The sequence below is a fragment of the Corvus cornix genome, chromosome 2 (genome assembly GCF_000738735.6).
Source record: "Corvus cornix cornix isolate S_Up_H32 chromosome 2, ASM73873v5, whole genome shotgun sequence".
NCBI classification, from domain to species: domain Eukaryota; kingdom Metazoa; phylum Chordata; class Aves; order Passeriformes; family Corvidae; genus Corvus; species Corvus cornix.
In genome coordinates this window covers 138,163,115-138,182,427 of record NC_046333.1, presented here as the reverse complement: position 1 = coordinate 138,182,427, position 19,313 = coordinate 138,163,115, and the positions used below count along the sequence as shown (strand labels likewise).

Sequence of the window (19,313 nt, the reverse complement as noted above, 5' to 3'; positions counted from 1 at the left end):
AGGAATGAGAAAAGTTCAGCTCAGAGGTTTTGGAGGCTCTTCAAAAGGTGAGACATGTTCAGTCACATATGAAATGAGCTGAAGGAAGAACCTGAAAGATACAGCATTTGACATGGTTTTTTTCCCCCTTACATGAGCAGCCTTATCCAACGTTTACAATGCATTTGCAAGCATTTTGCCTGTAAAATAAAATAATCTTTTTTTCAATCAAGAATAGTAATGAAGCATCTGAGGAGAGATTGTGAAAGGCTACCAACTGTTGACCAGATGGCCACATACTGTGTGAATGATTTGTTGAACAAAGCAGACATGAAAACCCCTTCATTTCCTCCCATATTACCTATGTATAGGAATAGCAATCTGATGCAAAGTCTCTTTTTTTTTGCCTACAAGCATTCTAAGCTGCATGATATTGGTAAAAGTATTTGGTTTTGAACAAAACAAGGTTTTGAGTTGCTTCACAGTTAATAACAGAAAACTTGATTTGGAATAGAAAATTTTTCTCCCAAATTGTGGTTTATGTTTCCTCATTTGTTAGTATACCTCCCTGTTTCCATATAATGCATTGATATTTTGTTTTCTTCTTGCTTCATGTCTCCTAAGTCTCAAAAATGTCCCAGCTGTTTGGCTTGAATTCTCTGTATCATCATTGTCTTGAATTCCTGAATGTAGTTCTTAAATTTATGAACTACTGAACAAAAGATTAGGGTAGGGATTGATGAAAATTGCAGTTTTTCTTTGGTGCCACTGGTGCTATTGCGCTGTCGTTGTTACTATGAAAAATAATGAGAAATCTGCTGTTAAGTTTTGTTTATGAGCCTTTAAATGTCTATTCACAAGTAAATGGACAGTCCCTTTACCTGCCCGATTTTAAGTTATCATAACATTTTAAAACTTATTGATAATTAGAATGATTTTTTTTCTGTCTTTAATTGAACTCTTAGGAAAATTGAATTAATAACACAGCTTGGTCATGCTCTAAGAAAGATGTATTGGCAGTTATCCTACTTAGACTGCTTAAAAACAGAGAAGAAATCCTAAAGGTGTTGTTACATGTAGTTTGAAAATGACTGATTTCCACTGAAAACCAGAAAATCTGAATGCCATTAATGTATTTTTCTGTTTGATTTTGTAAATACAACATTTTATTCTTCCCACAGGTTTTGAGCTGTCACATTGTGAGGACCCTGGTGTGCCACAGTTTGGATATAAAATCAGTGACCAAGGTCATTTTGCTGGAAGTACTATAATTTATGGATGCAATCCAGGTTACACACTCCACGGAAGTAGCCTTCTAAAGTGTATGACTGGGGAAAGAAGGGCATGGGACTATCCTCTACCATCATGCATTGGTATTACACTCATATTTTTTTTATTTCTTTACTTACTTTTTGAATGCAAGAAAGAAAAAAAAGTAAGGGTTATTAGATCTATGTAAAATCTGATGTGTATGATCTATTTACAGATCAATTTACACAGGCATTTATAGTTCTTTCTGCATAGATCTCATCTAAGTTTATCTGATTGGTGTTTCCTTTTTAGGTTAAAAAATAGTAATTATTAAACATTTGTGAATACTGAAAGTCCTAATACATGAAAATCCTGTTAATGTCAGCAAATAATCAACATAAAAAGACAGTTTAATCAGAAAGGCATTGTAAAACTAGTATTTTTTTTTACTTATATATAAATAAGCTAGAAAAATTTAGTATACTTACATGAAATAGATTAAAGAAAATATATGAAATTTAAAATATAAAGAGATATAAAGTTATTTTGTATTTTTGTCACTCCTGTTTTTTTACAATATTAACTTCCTAAGTTTTGCAGCTACTTACAGGAACAATTATTACCATAGGAGAGTGAAAAGAAGACAAGACTTAAATATTATAGTAGCTTTCTTTCTTTTTTGTCTTCATTGAAAGGAAATTGGCATTGAGTAAGTAGGTGAAGCAAGGAGTGGAATGCAGTCCTTATACACTGCTTTACAATATTATGGTATATGGTCAGTTTTATTGACCAATACCTGTTCAACAAAAGAGTAGATGTATAAATTGATTGCTCAGATGATTAGCTGGAAAATCATTCCATAATGTTGTTTTTTATTAGCTGAATGTGGAGGACGGTTTAAAGGAGAGTCATCAGGAAGAATCTTATCTCCTGGCTATCCTTTTCCCTATGACAACAATCTGCATTGCATGTGGGTGATTGAAGTAGATCCAGGAAATATTGTCAGGTACTGAAAATGAATCTTACAATTTTAACAAATGTCTTTTACTATAACAACCAAATATTATTCCAGTGCAAAAAAAGCATATCTACAGAAGATTGAGCTTTAAAATTGGTTATATTTTTGTGAAATGCTGGAGGCACAGAACTCTTTAGTGAAAGACTATATGAAAAAAAATGTGAACCAACACAACCTTTAGCAGTTCTTTTTAGTTAATTTGCTTTGATGGGAATGTGATACATAATATTGTCTTAGGAAAACTGAAACTATTTTCTGAAAATATTGTGTAGATGCTTATAGATTATTTGAATGGCTAAAGTAATACATTACTTCATGGTGTACAAATTCAATTATTGTAAGATTTTTTTCTTTCAAATTCATTTCAGTATTGGGCTTTCATGCATTAAAGATAAATGTGTGCAACATTATAGAAAATTACCCTTTGAAGTTAAATTTTATTTGCTTTTTTCTGTTGTTTGTTTAGTTTTGCTGTTAAAGTTACGTTGTTGAGTAATATGAAAGCTGACAATAAAATCATGGTGTTCTTTCAGCCTCCAATTTCTTGCTTTTGATACTGAGGCATCCCATGACATTCTTCGAGTTTGGGATGGTCCACCTGAGAATGAGATGTTGCTCAAAGAAATTAGTGGCTCCCTTATTCCTGAAGGCATTCACAGTACACTCAACATAGTAACTATCCAGTTTGACACAGATTTTTATATCAGTAAATCTGGATTCGCCATACAGTTTTCAAGTAAGTTGATTAATTTTTTATTTATTTTATGAGATAGTTCATTCACAGATAATTGTAGTGCTGGAAACACTTGAAATCAGCGACAACATTTCTGATGTTTTTAGGGAAAGAATTGGCATAGACCTACAGATTTGTTGTAATGCGATATCTTTATCTTAAACAAACAAATAAACAAGAAAACCCAATAAAATATCATGTTCTTTGCTAGTTTTGGCTTTGTTTCAAGGGCAGCTGGGGCAGTGCCAGAATGCTTATAATTATGATTACTGTTTTTCACAAAGGAGGTGGTGTAGGCATGTTAAAAGCTCCATCCTTTTCTAATCAGTAAGTTTCTGCTTTCAGGGACATCTGTGGGGAGTTTTTATTTCTGTTGTGGTTTATAGGATGAAACAGAAAAGAGCTCTACAGGAACAGCACTGTCTTTCTCCCTTTTGCCTTCTAGTGCTGTATCATCTTATTACAGGCAGCAGGATGACAAATCTAAACAGTTGCCTAACTGTTATTAAATCCCTTTAGACATTTTATTGCTGAAACTGAAGGAATCATTGAGCCAGGTCCATTTTGACCTTCTTTTTCCTCTCGTCAGTGAAATGTATATATATTTTTTCAAGATTACCAAGATCTAGTCTAGTATCATTTTGTGTAGCAATAGCAACAATTCTAACATGGGTTGACACAGAGACTCTTACTGTTAACACTATTTACCTCACCGTGCTTCCTGTGCTTGAAAGTTGTATTAGCCCTTGTTTTCCCCTGCCCTCATTCTTTCTGTGTATGTGACAATTACCTGTCTGTGCATACAGTAATTTGAAGGAAGAATGAATTATGTAAATGAGAGTACAAAGTGAAAGATAATTTATTTGTAGTGAAAGAGTGCTTCTGCTCCATCAGCTGATTTTTGAAGCCATGAATAGAGATTTTAATCCCTTGGCTCCAAAGTATTTTTGCCATTTTACCACCACCTTACCTCCTTCCAGAGCCTGTCTGAGAGATTCTCACATATGTGCTTTCCATTCTCAGACATGCTCCTATATTTAATGTTGAAGGCGGAGAGGGAGACCATTATGCACTGAATTTATTTAGGCAGTCATTTAAGCTGAGTGGAAAAATAGATTGATGCAGAACAAGAATGTAGTTAAAGGAAAAGGGATTGTACATAGGAGTAAAGTTATAAAACAGCTCCTGATGCACTTGCAGTGATTTATGTGAAAAGAGATTTTAGAGGTTTATCTGAAAGGAGAGGCTTTTTATTTTTTTCTCTGTGCTGTTGCAGTCTGTTGACTTCTAATGACAGTTTAAAGGATCCATGAAGTCTTACTGTCTCAGCATTTCTCTTACTCTTCAGTCCAGACTCTCAAAATCACAGTGATCCTTCTCAAATAGTTGATGTGGCACAGTTTGGGTGTACATTCCTAGTAGAATAACAGAGTTCTTTGGGTTTTTTTCCCTAAATTAAGATTGTAAAAGTAATGTGCAAATAGCTACACAACCTAAATAACAATGTTGCTCTATGGACATATTATTCCACTGACCAATAAAGAAACATATTTGAGGGGACAGAAGAAAGAAAAGGACAATTCTTTGCAACTTTGTTTCAAGTATTCATATACTTTCTTTGAGTACATAATGTTGTCTGAGTGAAACAGATGGTGTCTTCATACTCTAGCTACACTGTAATTAACAAACAGAAAGCTCACACAAGGGAGGTATCTGCTTTTACTTTCCTCTTGCCATTTTGTGAAATTGGGTAAGAGTATTTAACTGGCTTATCAGCCCTTTTAGCTCAAGAGGAATGTTACTCAATGACAACAGATACTTTATGTTCAAACCCTTTTAAGACTTTGAATGCTTTATTTTCTTCTCTATTCTATTCTTATCCTTTAAGCAAAAAATGTTTCCAAAAATGGATTAACCTTATTAGTTCCTTACAGTTTTTTATTTCATTTTATCAACTGTTTTTACACAATTTTGCATCTGTCATTTAATGAGTGAAAATACCATTGATAGCATAATATAATTTATATTTGACTCCTCTATAAGCCATCCAATGTAATCAGAAAAACAATTTTTATATGATAATTCAAAAGGCATGTGAGATACCATCCTTCACCAACCTAAAGAGGGAAGGCTGGAAGGGAAAACCTAAAGAAGGTGAAATGTTACATTGAAAGTAGAAAGAAAATTATTATTTAATTAGTATTATGTATTACAAAAGGTAATATTAGAATTGTTTCTATCTAGGGCTGCCCAAAACAATCCTTTAAAAGGCATGGATGTTGTTATTAATTTTGTAAAATTTAGAGGATCTGAAGGAAAAGGGTTTCACGATGATATTTTTCTTGCCCACTGTGTCAATTAGTCTGTTTTGTTTCTTTTTGTTAGCTTTCCTTTTTTGTGGAGGAAAAAAAAAACAAAAACAAAAGGTTATTTGTATCTGAAATAGTAGAACTATTTTGATGGTTTAAACGTTCATAATCTCTTTCTGTAAGAAAATAATCACAGAATCATAGAATGGTCTGCATTGGAAGGGACCTTAAAGACAATCTAGTTTCAACCCTCCAACCCTCTCTCCATGGGAAGGGACACCTTTCCCTAGACTAGGTTGTTCAGAGCTCCATCCAGCCTGCCCTTGAACACTGCCAGATATAGGTCACCCACAACTTCTCTGGGCAGCCTGTTCCAGTGCCTCATCACCCTCATAGTAAAGAATTTCTTCTTAATATGTAATGTAAACCTACTATGAAACAACCTGTTTCAGTTTGCCCCTTGTCCTGTCACTACATGTCCTTGTCAAAAGTCGCTCTCCATCTTCCATGTAGTTTCCCTTCAGGTACTGGAAGTCCACAACTAGGACTCCCTGTAGCTTTCTCTTTTCCAGACATGTCAATCCCAATTCTCTCAGCCTTTCCTCACAGGGAAGGTGTCCTCTCTAATCATCTTGGTGGCCTCCTCTGGACTCACTCCAACAGGCTGATGTCCTTAGTGTGCTGGGGACCACAGAGTTAGATGCAATACTCCAGCTGGGGTCTCACGAGACCAGAGTAGAAAGGCAAGAAACTATTTATTTTATGCTGAACTAAGGAATAATGGAGAGTTTCTTATGGTTGAAAAGGGTAATTTTTTTATTTAACACAATTGGACACTACTCTGAAAGGAAGGAGTGAAAGTGATGAATTTCAGATGAAACATGGGAACTCAGCCTGATTGTGCTTCATTACTTTCCTCCAATTATCCAGGGCTAGTGAAAGTACAGCTTCTTTTATACCTCTAATGTAAACAAAGAAATAAATGACTTCAAGAAATATTGTTTAGCAAGAAATATTGTTTAGTATCACTAGGCAGAGCGGAATTTTGGTCTAATATGTCTTTTGTCTTTTATGTGTCTTTATGTCTTTCATTTTTGTGTTGGACCTCTGCAAATGACCACGACAGTATCTCTTAATTTAAACATTACAACATTTCAGTTTCTGCAGTCTTCTTTGAGACTACAATTAAGTAACATGATAGAAAACAGAGCCCACAAATCCTGAAAATCAAAGTAGCAAAAGATGTATAATAAAGCAGAATATTTCAAAAACTTTGTGTGTATGTGTAATAGGAAGATAAGAACCTCTGGTGATTCAACAGTAAGATTATAATTTGAAAATTTTGGAACATGTCTAAATGACGTGAATAATGTAGCTATAGAACAGATGCCAGAGGTCTATCCTTAAACTGGGAGAAGAGTGAAAAGTTGACAACAGGCCAGAAGCAATATGCAAACAGGAAATACCTGTTACAGCACATTTTCTCTCAACTGTCAGAGACAGAGCATGAAGACCCCAGTACGTACTGGAAAAACACCAATTAAATAAGCAATAATTATTTTTAACAGTAAATTCTGCACAAAATAGAAAACTTAATCTTTGAGAAAAGTGAAGGAGAAAGAGAAGGGAGCAATCATGTATTTGCCAGAGACATGAGCTGTGTATCTCAGGGTCAGGCCAAAATATTAGTCATATTAAAACATTTTCATCAGCTGACATTGCTTCATGTCACCAAGATGAAAGTATTAGTTGTGAAAAAAAAGACAGAGAACTGAAAGTAGTTGAGTAAGAACACTAAAATGCAAAACATTTAATGACAATAATTGTGTGTTTAAAAGAATATTTTTAATCACTTTAATATCTGTGAAGTGTGTAATATCAGATCAGATCCTACTGAAGTTAATCAGATTCTTTCCATAGTTTTCAATGGCCTTTGAATCTGGTATTACAGAGATGTTTTCTGTCTGCTAACTTTAACATTTCAGGTGCCATTTATCTTTTATGCAGAAATGTATTCATCTTCTGTAGGCCATTATTTCACCACTAATAGCTGCACTACTGAGTGTCTCAGCATTACAGAATACATTCTGCTCAGGTCTAAGAGTGCAGTCACATTTCTGACTAATTAAACATCACACAGTATAGAGCATTTTTTGAGCTTTATAAGGCAGCCAGTGCAGAAGTAAGCTGTAAATATTTTTTGAGTTTTTGGAAGCTTTTGTGAATAGATGCTCTAGCAGTATTTTATATCATGTGACAACAATTTCTTATATAACAGGATATGCCTTAAAATGCTTGGATTTACTGTCAAACTGTGGCTGTTCCTCCTTATTTTAAGACTGGTTGAATAGTCCTTTGAAGTTACTTGCCTCTATACACTATAGAAAAAGCCTAGAACACTTGAGGCAGATACCTGCTTGCATTGCTTCAGTCTGACAATATTAATTTTCAGTCTAGAATTATAAAGCATCATATTGCTTACTTTGATTGCTGTGATGATTAAATGCCTACAAGTCAGCTTTCTATATTTATGATTTATAGCCACAGTGTCTTCTAAATGTTTTGTGTTCAAAACTTTTTTGTTGTTGTTTTCTTTTGTTGTCTTCTTGTTGTTCTTTTTTGATGGGATTTCTTTTGTTCAAAGACACACCTATTAGCCACAGTCACTTTAAGGAAGATTCTTTTGATGCTGAACACCCTCCTGTATTTTTGTTTTTTTCTTTTCTTCAGCTTTCCAGTAACAAAGATCTCTATTTCTGACATATTTACCCCAAAGGTGATTTGCAAATGAATATGGGGTATTTTACTGGTTTCTTTCTCAGAATGCTGTTTCCTACCACTGCTGGTGTAGGGATCACTTCCTAACATAACTTTTTCACTTTCTGAAGTCAGTAACATAGGATTTATTCTTCCTTGTGTCTATTCCATAGCAAAAAGAACTGTTGATCTAAAATATTTCCACACTCTGGTTCGCTGATTTCTTTCAACTTTGAGAGTAATCCTTTGCATTTAGAGATTTCAGGAGGACTACTTTCACATCAGAAATATCTTTGAATGTCCACACTTGTAAATTCAGCTCAGTGGTTTTGGTTTAGGTTTTTGTTTAGGTTTGCAGGGTGTGGTGTTGGTGTGTGTTTCCTTGTTTGGTTTTGATTTTGGGGGTGGGTTTGCTTTGTTTTTAGTATCAAGATGCTTAAAAGAAAGAAACCATTTAACAGATTTGTTTCCTTCTATCTGCTGTTGCCTTTCTTTCAAGAAGCAGATATTAGTAAAAGGAATGACCATTTATGTCCTTCAGTGACAAAAATTCATTCCTGTCTGTCTTGGTTTGAAAGGCAGGTGTTTGCCAAGGAAGGCAGGAGCCTCCCTTGAAATGGAAAATGCAATCCCCTTCCCTCCAAATTATTATAATTTTGAAATTAAGGGGCTTTCAGGCAAAAATATGAGGAATAGGAATAACAGTCCTTTACTAATATAGATATATGTATGACAAGGCAAACAAACAACAGTATCTATGGCAGTAACAGCAAACAGAATGACAAACCCAGTCCCAGCCGTTTCGGCTGCCAAGCCCTTTCCCCTCGGGTGCAGTTCCGCTCGCAGCCGGCAGGGGCGCTGGCGGCTCCCGGTGAGCAGGGCAGGTGCGATGGTTCCCCCGCGGCTGCAGAGGGCGCTGCGGAGTGAGCTTGGGGAGCATGCGGCAATGGTGGCTTGGCCAAGCCAGGGAGGGATGGAACAAAGGCTTCACAAACCCCCCTGGGCAGCTGATCCCGGTGCCTGGCCGGACCCTCAGTAACAGCAAACTGGAGCAGCACGGACGAGCACAAATCGTGGGTGGCAGGCGAGATGTATCAAACCCTGGAGCTGCAGCAGGAACCCCCGGATGTCTGGGCAGGCAGGGCGTGCGGAGCTACAGTGTAGCGAAGGCTCAAAGTAATGACTGGGGCAGAGCGGCCGTGGCCGGCTCCCAGCGGGGCAGGGAAAGGCGGGCTTGGAATCCCAGGGTTTTCCCTGAGGCACCCGAGCAGACAGTGAACAGGTCCTTCTTTCAGGAAGGTGGGGTGTTAGGGTCCCAGTGCAACAGCTGCTCCAGTGAGCAAGCTCCACTCACGGCAGAAGGAAGGCAGCCGAAAGCAGAAGCCTGCAGTGCTGACGAATTCCCTCCACAATGATGGCAGCCTCTCTCCTTCGGAATGCCCAGAGAAAAACCAGACCCCCAGGGACTGAACCTAACCCCTTTTTCCCAGTTCAAATCTCCTGGCATCCCCCACCCTACATGAGAAAACCCCAGAAGAAAGGGAGTATCCAGTTGGTCCCCTCCCCCTATGGCCAGGTCTTTTGTTTTTTCAAGTACCCAGTAATTTGTTCACCTGGCAACATATATGGGGAAAATTCTTTAAGAGAAAAAACAAGCAAAAGGAGAACTCCTAAAACCCCAACACTGTCACAAGTTCGTAAATGACAATAACTTTTTAGTAGCTGTCATGTCTTATTTCAGTAGCATAGAAGGCATATGCATTTTATGCAGGCAAATACTATGAGTTAATGCTTCCATGAAAAATGTCCTGGTAATGGCTTATAGCTAGAGAGACCTGGAATTATGGTATTAATAAATGAAAGCTGAAAGGAAGTATCAAAAGAAATTGGTGACATAAGTAATTTTAACATTGTAAATAAACAAATCATCCTCTCAGCCATGTCACCATAAAATTAACTTATTTTAATTATATTTAAGATTGAAATTCCCTATTTTAAACCTCATGCAATATAGTTGGTCCAAACCCTTTTGATTTGTATCAATAGCAAGTCTTCTCACCTGCCCTAAATTTACATAAATAAAGTTGACTTTGTCTGACTTGTGACATGGCCTTTTAGAGAGATCAAGCTGATATGGTTCCAAATTTGGAATGTCATGTATCTCAGGTTAATATTTTAATTTAGTATATCAATTTTATAAGTGGGAAAGCTATTCTTTGAATCTGAAAAATCTAATGCTATGCTTTCTGTTAAAGAATAATAAAATTGAACACTGTGTTTTAAGTTTCTCAGGTAAAATTTTCAGTTCCAATGGGTTATTTTACTTGCAGAAGAAGCCCATTACAGATATTTATAATTGTGTATACAGCAAAGTGAATTTGGAAGTACAAAAGTATACTTTTGTGGTTCTTAATATTATAAATAAAATTACTTTTCTATTTCAGAAAAGGTTCTCTAACTTCCTCATCATTTTTTTTTCATTGGTTAATCCAACCTCTTTTATTGAATTCTTTCAAGTCAAAAATGGATCAAAATACAGCACCAGACAGCCAAATATTTATATATAAATAATACAAATCCTTGAAATTATTTCAACTAAGATACTTTGGATATTTAATTAATAGCAAGCATATATTTTATTTTCTGTTTTGTATTAGTTACTAAAAATTTGTCATAAGTATATGGGTTGTATTATTTTGTGTACCAGGTACCTTCCTAATATTTAGGTGTGACACCAATAGAAAAGCTTTACATTTTGGTCTACATCCACATACACAATCATATGATTTTCTTCAAAGTACAAATGTAATAGAATCATTAATGCTGGAAAATTTCTAAGATCATCAAGTCCTACCATCAATGTAGCACAAACACCATGTTACAATGGAGTTGACTTCAAGTTTTGTCTGTTCCTACTTTCCCTCTTACCCCATTTCTTGCCAGGGATAGCTGTTTTGTAAGATAGTAATATAAAAGGGAGATTTTTGCTGCTATTTTTTTGTCAAAGAAATTTTATTTTTTCTTAATAGCATTCCAGTAATCTGCTTGATCTCATAATTGACAGATATAGAAAAGACTCTTGACTGATGAATGCTCATCTTTCAGTCCTATGTGTATGAATGTGGAAAAAATTATTTGTGGACTGATGTCTTCAATTACTGACTGGACATATTCTGACATGCAGTCTGAGATACAGTTCATTTACATAGATGAATTTTAAAATCTTGCAAAAAATATAAAATCTTTCTTCTTATTTATATTCCGTTGTTGTTTTGGTAAGATGTAATGTGTATAATGCTAAAGAAAACAAAAGTTATTCTTTGACAGTGTTCTGTAATTTTTTTCAAGTGACGATAGTATAGTATTTTCTTCAATAGAAAAAATTAATTGCCTTAGCAAAGATCAGGGTGATGACATTCAAGTGTATGGACAGAATGTTACCAAATAATGAGGCCAATTCTGTATCATTGCCAAACATAAATTACTGTATATCCCCCTCTGCAAGCCAACCCAACCCCCAAAAAAACAACAAACAAACATATATAAAGAATTAATGGAAAAATTTAACGAAAGTAAAAAATTCAGACAGATTAAAGATTTGGCCCTATCTTTAAGAACTATCAAAATATTCTTGGTGGTTTGGAACTATAAAGCTATAATGCATATATACAATTTGTGAAACTAAAAGACAAAATAAAAAATTTAACTTTTAAGATAGGAACAATCTTCCCCTTTCCTCAGAAGATTTCAGTTAAAGGACAAGGCTTCAGTTAAAGGTACAACCGTATCCTTAGCAGTTGCAACAAAACAAGTTGCACATTATTCTGCAAACAAACAAATTAAATAGACATATTTTACCTCAAATCATCTTAATAATATTTTTAGTAGAAATGGTACTAAGAACTGAATGACCACTGGTAAGATTTTTCACTACACAGTCAGCCATTGTCTGTTGTCCAAGACTCTCATATTTTCTTCTTTTTGAGAAGGTATTTCTATCTTACTGTATTTTTATGTATACATAAAGAAATATGCCATCTGACACGGGGATGGATCTGGTATAAAAAGCTTTAAAGAACCAAAAGGTTCCAAAAAACCCCAAGCTCTAAACATGCAGTCTAAATGAAATCAAGATTTTTCAAAACACTTCTTCCAGCTGGAATGTATTGCCAAGATGATTAGATATTGTCACAGTATCCATTTTCTACTGAGTTTCAGAAATTATCTGAAACCATATGTCAATGTATTTATTTGGGGCTGGGTTTCATACTCAGTGCCAAAGCTATGAGCAAATGCCTAAGAAATAATACCTGGTCCGAACTGAAGCGTGAATACTAATGGAAAAAGATTATTACTTAGGAACTGGAAATAAAATAGCTCATAAGGATTCCACTAAGACACAGTAAGGGAAATGTAGTACTTCGGATGATTTTAACGACTAGTATAAATTGACAACAACAAAAACAATAAGAAAAAGTAAAATTATGTTATCTCATTAAACCTGTGTCAGTTATCTCCTGAAGAACTACAGCGTATCTAGTAGTAAGATCCATAACCTATCCTTTCTGATAACCTATCTATAATCCTATGTTACAGTAAAGTCAGATAAAGACCCTTAAGAAAGAACTTGATGTCCACTGTTCCCCTCTTCTCCCCATTCCCATCCCCTCAAAAAAGAGACTATACCAGGCTACAGTGTAAACAAGTTTAGTTGATGTCTGAGAGGGGGTCAAGCTGGTAAGGAAACTTGTTCTGACTGTGTGAGTGTGGGGTGTGTAGCTGTGAAGGAGTCTTGGCCCAAGTTTTGGTTGTGCAAGTGTGACTGCCAGAGTTGGTCCAGGATGGTTGGACAGGGACGTTTCCTTAACACAGAGACCTGCCTAGACAACTTAGAAAACCCTGGTTGTGCAAGATGTTGAAGTTATTTTGTGGAAGGGATGCGTTGTCCCAAATGAAATTCTGATTCTGTGATTTATTCTTAATATTTTCCCATTTTAATCTTCAAACAATAACTGACAAACTTAGATAGAATCCATGAAGTCATGCAAAATCAACAAATGGAGTCTGTGGTTAGAATTTACTTAAGAATTACAATGACTATGCTTCTAAATCTCTGTTAGATCTACAGCAGAAAAAAAGTTAAAAATAGATTAAAAAAGTGTTATCAGCAGTGTTTCTGTTGGCAGAAGACAATGAAAACGCTGTAGATAATTTATTCCTTCTTTTCCAGGAAAAGTTGTATAGAAGGTTGGCTTTGAGATAGCAAATACCAGGCTGACCTGGTTCTCAAACAGCATTAGAGATGCAGGGAGACTGCAGTGTCCATCCGGGTAAAGGTATTATGTGGCTTCTGAGACAAGCTTGAATTTTGAAGGCGCAGTCTGTCAGGACTGGTTCAGGCTGATGTGAGTTTGAAAGACCAGCAATACTAGAAACCCTTTATTTAAAGTTTGGAGAGTTTATTTATTTAAAAAGTTTGGAAGAATATGTTGATTTAAATAAATTAATAAAAATATTTCTGGCATGCTGTGTATTATGAAGAGCTTGAAATTTGGAAGGCTTGAAGCTGCTGACCTGATTGTGTGTTTTGGGAAAAAAAAAGGAGAAAAAAAGAAAAAAAAAACCCCAAATTTCCTTAATTCTTCAAGTTTGGGATTGAGTCTCTTTAATGATATTGGGCTTGGCATGCATTAGAACATTAAATTTAGAAATCATCGTTAACACCAAGAAATCCCACAACATTTATTATATTGTTTCCAGTATCAGTGGAGTCTATTAAAACCTTGTCACATTTTTAATGCCTTGTTCCAAGGTATCTTTCCTGCATGAGAATTGAGCTGTCCTTTTAAGACAATTCAGTCACCTATTAAATTTCTTGGGCTTATGAACTATCAGAAACTTTTTGACCCTGGCAGTAACTTACTGCTTTTGAAGCAGGAATGATCAATTTAGAATATTTAATTATCTGATTTATTGATTAAATATACTTCAGTCCCTTATTATTAAAAAGATGTATCAAAATGTTTTTATACCCAACATAAAGGACACTTGTAGAGATCTGTGTTTACATCTTTTCTGGGTACGACTGAACACTGGTTTAATGGCTTCTGTGGCTCTGTAGGAGCATTTGCACAGTATTGTACTGCTCGTAAAGAGATTTAGGACACTCCCTTGTCTCCACTGCTCAGAGCACATGAATCTGTTTATATGAATGGTCTTAGGAAAAATTAAAACAAGTTGTGGGGGGAACGGAACTGAATTTTTTGCATGTCTTGGCTGCAAAGATTCTGACCAAGATTCTGCCCGACTTCCTTCGAGTCACCTAGCAGAAATGGGGTAAGATAAGCAACTCTCCAGAGTAAATCCTTCTGCCTGTGCAATGGTACTTGTTTTCTGGAGGATTGGTGGTCTCATATTCAAAGTCTAAATTAAAGAATATGGTTATATGGCTATCTGAGATATTAAGTCTCACTTCTGGGTCCTTTGGTTATTTATGTGTTAGCACATCACACAGAAGAACTAAGAGGAGCTGAAACATAGATTGAAACAGCTGGTACTGAACTGCTGCTGGCAATGCTGTTCAGAAATATTCTTAGTTCAGAGTCATTCCACCACAGTTCAGTAGTATATCTTCAAATTTAGCTTCATCCGAATGAAAACAATTCATCTGCTCCAAAACCACGCCCCATTGCAAGCCAGAAGGCAATCTGGAGTTTTATTTTACAAACACACTCAGCTCAGAACTGTGTAATAACTGTTGAAATACTTTCTTTCACTCTGACCATGTAGAGAGGCATACAAGCTCAGTGTACCTAATATTTTCACTAATCTCTCACCTACTGAACACTTTCAACATGAGCCACATTCATTCCATCCTGGAATTCTTGATCAAGAATTATCTCTTAATTCTTTATCTAGCCCAAATGGTTTGACTGATTGCAGTGTGATTACTCTAAACTAGAAGTTCCAAGAGAAAAAGTAAAATAGGTTTCTGCATTTCTCGATCTTCATTAGGGAGAAAAAGCTCTCAGATGATCACTCACAGGCTTTTGCTACAGAGTCACTCTTGTACCTGTTATGCTGCACGTATTAGGTAATAGACACATTTGAGGTTTGTCTATTTCCTGTAAAAAAATGTCTTTTAATAGGAATTTAATTGATTACATTCACAAATCACAGCTTACTAGTTATTCAAGACAATATTTCCTAAACTCTGAGTTTCCAATTATGGTAATAGAATAAAACATGAGGTGTTCTTTTCTTACTTTATCTATTCTAATAAGTCACAAAGAACTTTAGTTCTTATACGTGAACTTATGGGGAATTGTGATAGCCTGCTCCATTTATTTTGCAGAAAGCTGTCAAGATTGCATTGCAGGGACAATCAAAGACATCAGGGACTTTGTAATTCCCAAAATTTTTGCTTACTCCACAAACTTTCATGGGGAATGATGAAGGCAGTGATTGAGGTCCCTGAATATACAATAAGAAAATACCCCCCACTTCTTGTACTGGAATATACAGTTCATAAACAGTATTGGCACTTCAAAAGGAGAAAAAAAATAGGCTGAAAGTAGGTAATGAAAAGAAATATTAAAAAATAAACATTAAAGAGGCAAACAGGGTTGAGAATGCAGAACAGAACACACAGATAAGCTCTCTGAAATAAAAAACTGCAAACATACACAGCTTTTAATAGTAATAATGGTGGGCTAGAGTCAGGCACATGAAAAAAACCCTTATGACTACAGAAGACATGACAGAAAGCTGCCATTAAGAAATTCAGTTTGAATATATGGGTAATATATGTTAACTCTCCAGAGATGCATTAGTTCTATAATTGCATACAGTACTGAGATAGTCCTTCTCCAGTTTCTTTCTTATATAACTATTTCTTAATTTTTCCCTCAAAAAAAATGATAATTACATATTTGAGGATTCTTATTTTGAAAATTTTATCAAAAAAAAAAAATTACACCTCCTTTTTGAGGTGAATATATGACAACAACCACGTAAAAATAGAATTTAACTAATAACAGATTTATTCTTAAAATAGAGATTAAACACTTAATATAAATTACTAATACAGCATTTCCATCTCAATGGAAAAAAATCATGTGTTTCTTTCTGTTCCAGCCCATGAGAATGTTAAGTGCCGACATTAAGTAGAAGTTCCTCCCTTGTGGTACTTCCTGACTGTAGAGGGAATCTGGGAAACAAGCTTATTAATAAGATGCCTAACTTTTCCACAGTTAAGTTTAAGTTAATTCCACTCCTAATTAAGCAAGTTGAATTTAGACACGTGTTTACAAAGAAATACATGTGGTTTTCAGAAATACCATGAAGGAATAACTTATTTATGCTTTAATCTCACTATAGTTGTGGAACTCTGGATACCTTCTCCTGGTTTATTATCTTTAAAGTTAATTAAACAGGAAAAAAGTGAAGATTAAGGAAATGGTCAATTTTTGGAATTCTGTAATGCTCACCTATTTCCACCACAAAGTATGGTAACACGTAATAAAAACAAACAAACAAAAATGCATATATATATATAAACTTCTACCATCATTTATATACATAAGCCTTTACCACCATTTAAAAATACAAAGTAAAATAACAGCTGAAATTTGGTATCTAAATCTTGTCAGTTCCAGTTGTTGAAATGCTTTGTAGAGGTATGTGTATATGCTGAAATGGAGGTGAAAGAGACAAAACATTGGAGTTCTTGCTTTCAACAACAGCAACAAAAAAATGCAGAATTTTATATATATATATATAAATAAATAGAAAAAATAGATTTTTATATATATTAAAAATTTTAATTTATATTAAAAATTTAGAGCAAAATATGTTTCAAAACCTTGTATATATATTTGAATTGAGCAGTATTCACACCTATCCAAAGTTATTACCTATTTTTACCATATCACATCTCCAAAGGCTGTGGGACAAATTATACTAAGTGCTCCAAGTTAGTAGCTTTGTAGCTTTACAGTGTGCTTTCACTAACAGTCAGCACTGTTTTATTGTCCTGATGATGATATTGAGGATAATGTCATGCAACTACATGAATAAATAAATCCCATATAACGTAGTAACAATATTATGCAGGTTTTTTTCTCTCTTCCTTTAAGTAGCACTTTACAGAGAATACAAAATTTCCCACAGATTTTAGGCAAATCTAACCAAAATGATTATTTATTTACAATGAAGCAAAGTATATTCTGTACTTTTAATGGCATGCTGCATTCTTTCCCTTTCTTACATCCTGTTCATTTAGAATAAATTAATTTATTTCTTATCAGCCTGTTGAGAAACTCACCTGGTCTTTCAAACCAATTCATAAATCCTTCAGTTAGAATTCATACTTTTAATAGAGTCTTGCAAAATGCTGAACAAACTCTGAAAGAAATGAGAATTAGACTTCTAGAAATCATCTACTTTAAAGCCTAAAACCCAGACGGTGAGATTGTGAGAACAGAGAATGTCTATTTTGTATTCTAGTGTTATAATGCAAAAATCAGTCTTAAAGCAATGGTTTTATTTTTAGATTTAAATTTAGTGTGAATTTGCAAAGTTTAAAAGTATTCATGGAATAGTTTAAGTTGCAAAGTACCTCTGGAGACGCCTAGTGCAATTGCCTGCTCGCAAAACAGTCAAACAGATAACAATCCCTCTGTAAAAAAAAAAAAAATTTGTTTGTCCACAGTTATAGTGAACCAGAGTTTTCTTTTATGCAGCTGGAGTGCTGCTTGTTCCATCTAGTGATTGCTATGTTTGTGCTTTTGCTGCACACATGCTTCCTAGAAGAGTTTTTGTCTTTTCTATTCCTTTTCTGTAAAGTTGCTTTCTGGTAAATTGTTTCTTGGGATTCATTTGTTCCAGATGCAGGATTCTGCATTTCCTTTTTTGAACCTCATGAAGTTTCTCTCAGGCTTTTTCTCCACCCTACTGAAACCTCCCTAAATAGCATCCCTGCACTAGAGCATATCAACTGATCATCCAGTGTCTGTAAACTTGCCAAAAGCTAACTTTGTCTCATTGTCCCCATCTTTAATAAATATTGAAGTCAACAACCACCCCTGAGGGACACTGCTGCTAATCAGCTCCTGCCTAGGTTTTGGATCATGGACACTCTGAACCTGGCGCACCAACCTGTTTTCCATCCATTTCATTCTCCACTTACCCAATCCCTGCTTCATCAATTTGGCTTCACAGCCAAAAGACCAGGAGGTGGGTTGAGCAGGCATGCAAGCATGCAAGATGACTACTATACAGGGCAAATAAAGGTAAGGTTGTAAGTTTGGCACACAGACCTCATATTATAAAGTTAATTTGCATAAATATTACTAAGTGATTAAAAAACCCAAACAGATTGTATCAGAAATTCCTGTGTGGCCTCTTAATGTCTTTTTCAGCTATATTCATTTTTTTGCAGAATGTTGCAATCTAGTAAGAGCAATATGATGTATAGAAAATAAAAAGTTTATACCAACATCCTTCTCTTTTTGGCCCTTCAAGATTGATTACAAATTCTGAGTAAGAATCACCTCCCATTCTTCTGGAATTGCATGTTTTAGATAAAGTAGAGAAGTGGGTTTTTTTTTTTTTTTATGGCAAAATTCAAGGTAGGTAATATTAAAGTGGGCAGAACACAGTTTGTCTGCAATGTAGACTGCTCTGACTGCCACCACCAATCAAAAGACAACAGTGTGTCCTGTGTTCTCAGCAGGGAGGGATGCACATTAGTATATGACTGGGTTTGCTACTTGCTTCAGTCTAAGTTTACCTTAAGAATTTTTTCTTTTAGTTCTGACCTGCATTAACCTTATGAACCTTTTCATATTTGATGAAATTCGATTCCAGTGTAATCTAGCTCCAGTATCTTATTCTCTTGCATGTAACATTTACAAGAGCTGCAAGTACAGTGCAGTGAATTTAGTAATTTCATATTTTAGTAATATTTTTTCTAAATTTAAACCCAGCAGCATATGTATAGATACAAACAGGAGTCATGGTAGTGCCTAAAGCAGAAGTTTTAAAAAATGGCATGTCAATATAAAAAAAAAATCATTATCTTTCATTTATTATGAAACATTTTAAAGAATATTTATTTAATCTTTGAGGACTAAGAAGCAAAGTTTTCCCTTACTTCTGTAATACTTGTTTTTTTGTGAGAATTTATTTGTGGGGATTTTTTTCCCTACAGTCAGTACTTTCTATGTGCAAAAACAACCCCAAAAATTCCCAGTAACTTTACAGA

The 19,313-nt window shown here is 35.0% G+C and overlaps 1 protein-coding gene across 3 annotated transcripts in view; it reads left to right on the top strand.

Annotated features, from left to right (window-relative positions):
• The window catches only part of CSMD3 (CUB and Sushi multiple domains 3), a 613,513-nt gene that overhangs the window by 407,716 nt on the left and 186,484 nt on the right, over positions 1-19,313 (top strand). For all 3 annotated transcript variants that reach the window (XM_010404839.4, XM_010404843.4, XM_010404841.4), the window contains 3 exons: positions 1,161-1,352; positions 2,110-2,236; positions 2,782-2,984. In XM_010404839.4, coding sequence (XP_010403141.2) covers positions 1,161-1,352; positions 2,110-2,236; positions 2,782-2,984 — 522 coding nt within the window. The remainder of the gene's footprint in view (positions 1-1,160; positions 1,353-2,109; positions 2,237-2,781; positions 2,985-19,313) is intronic.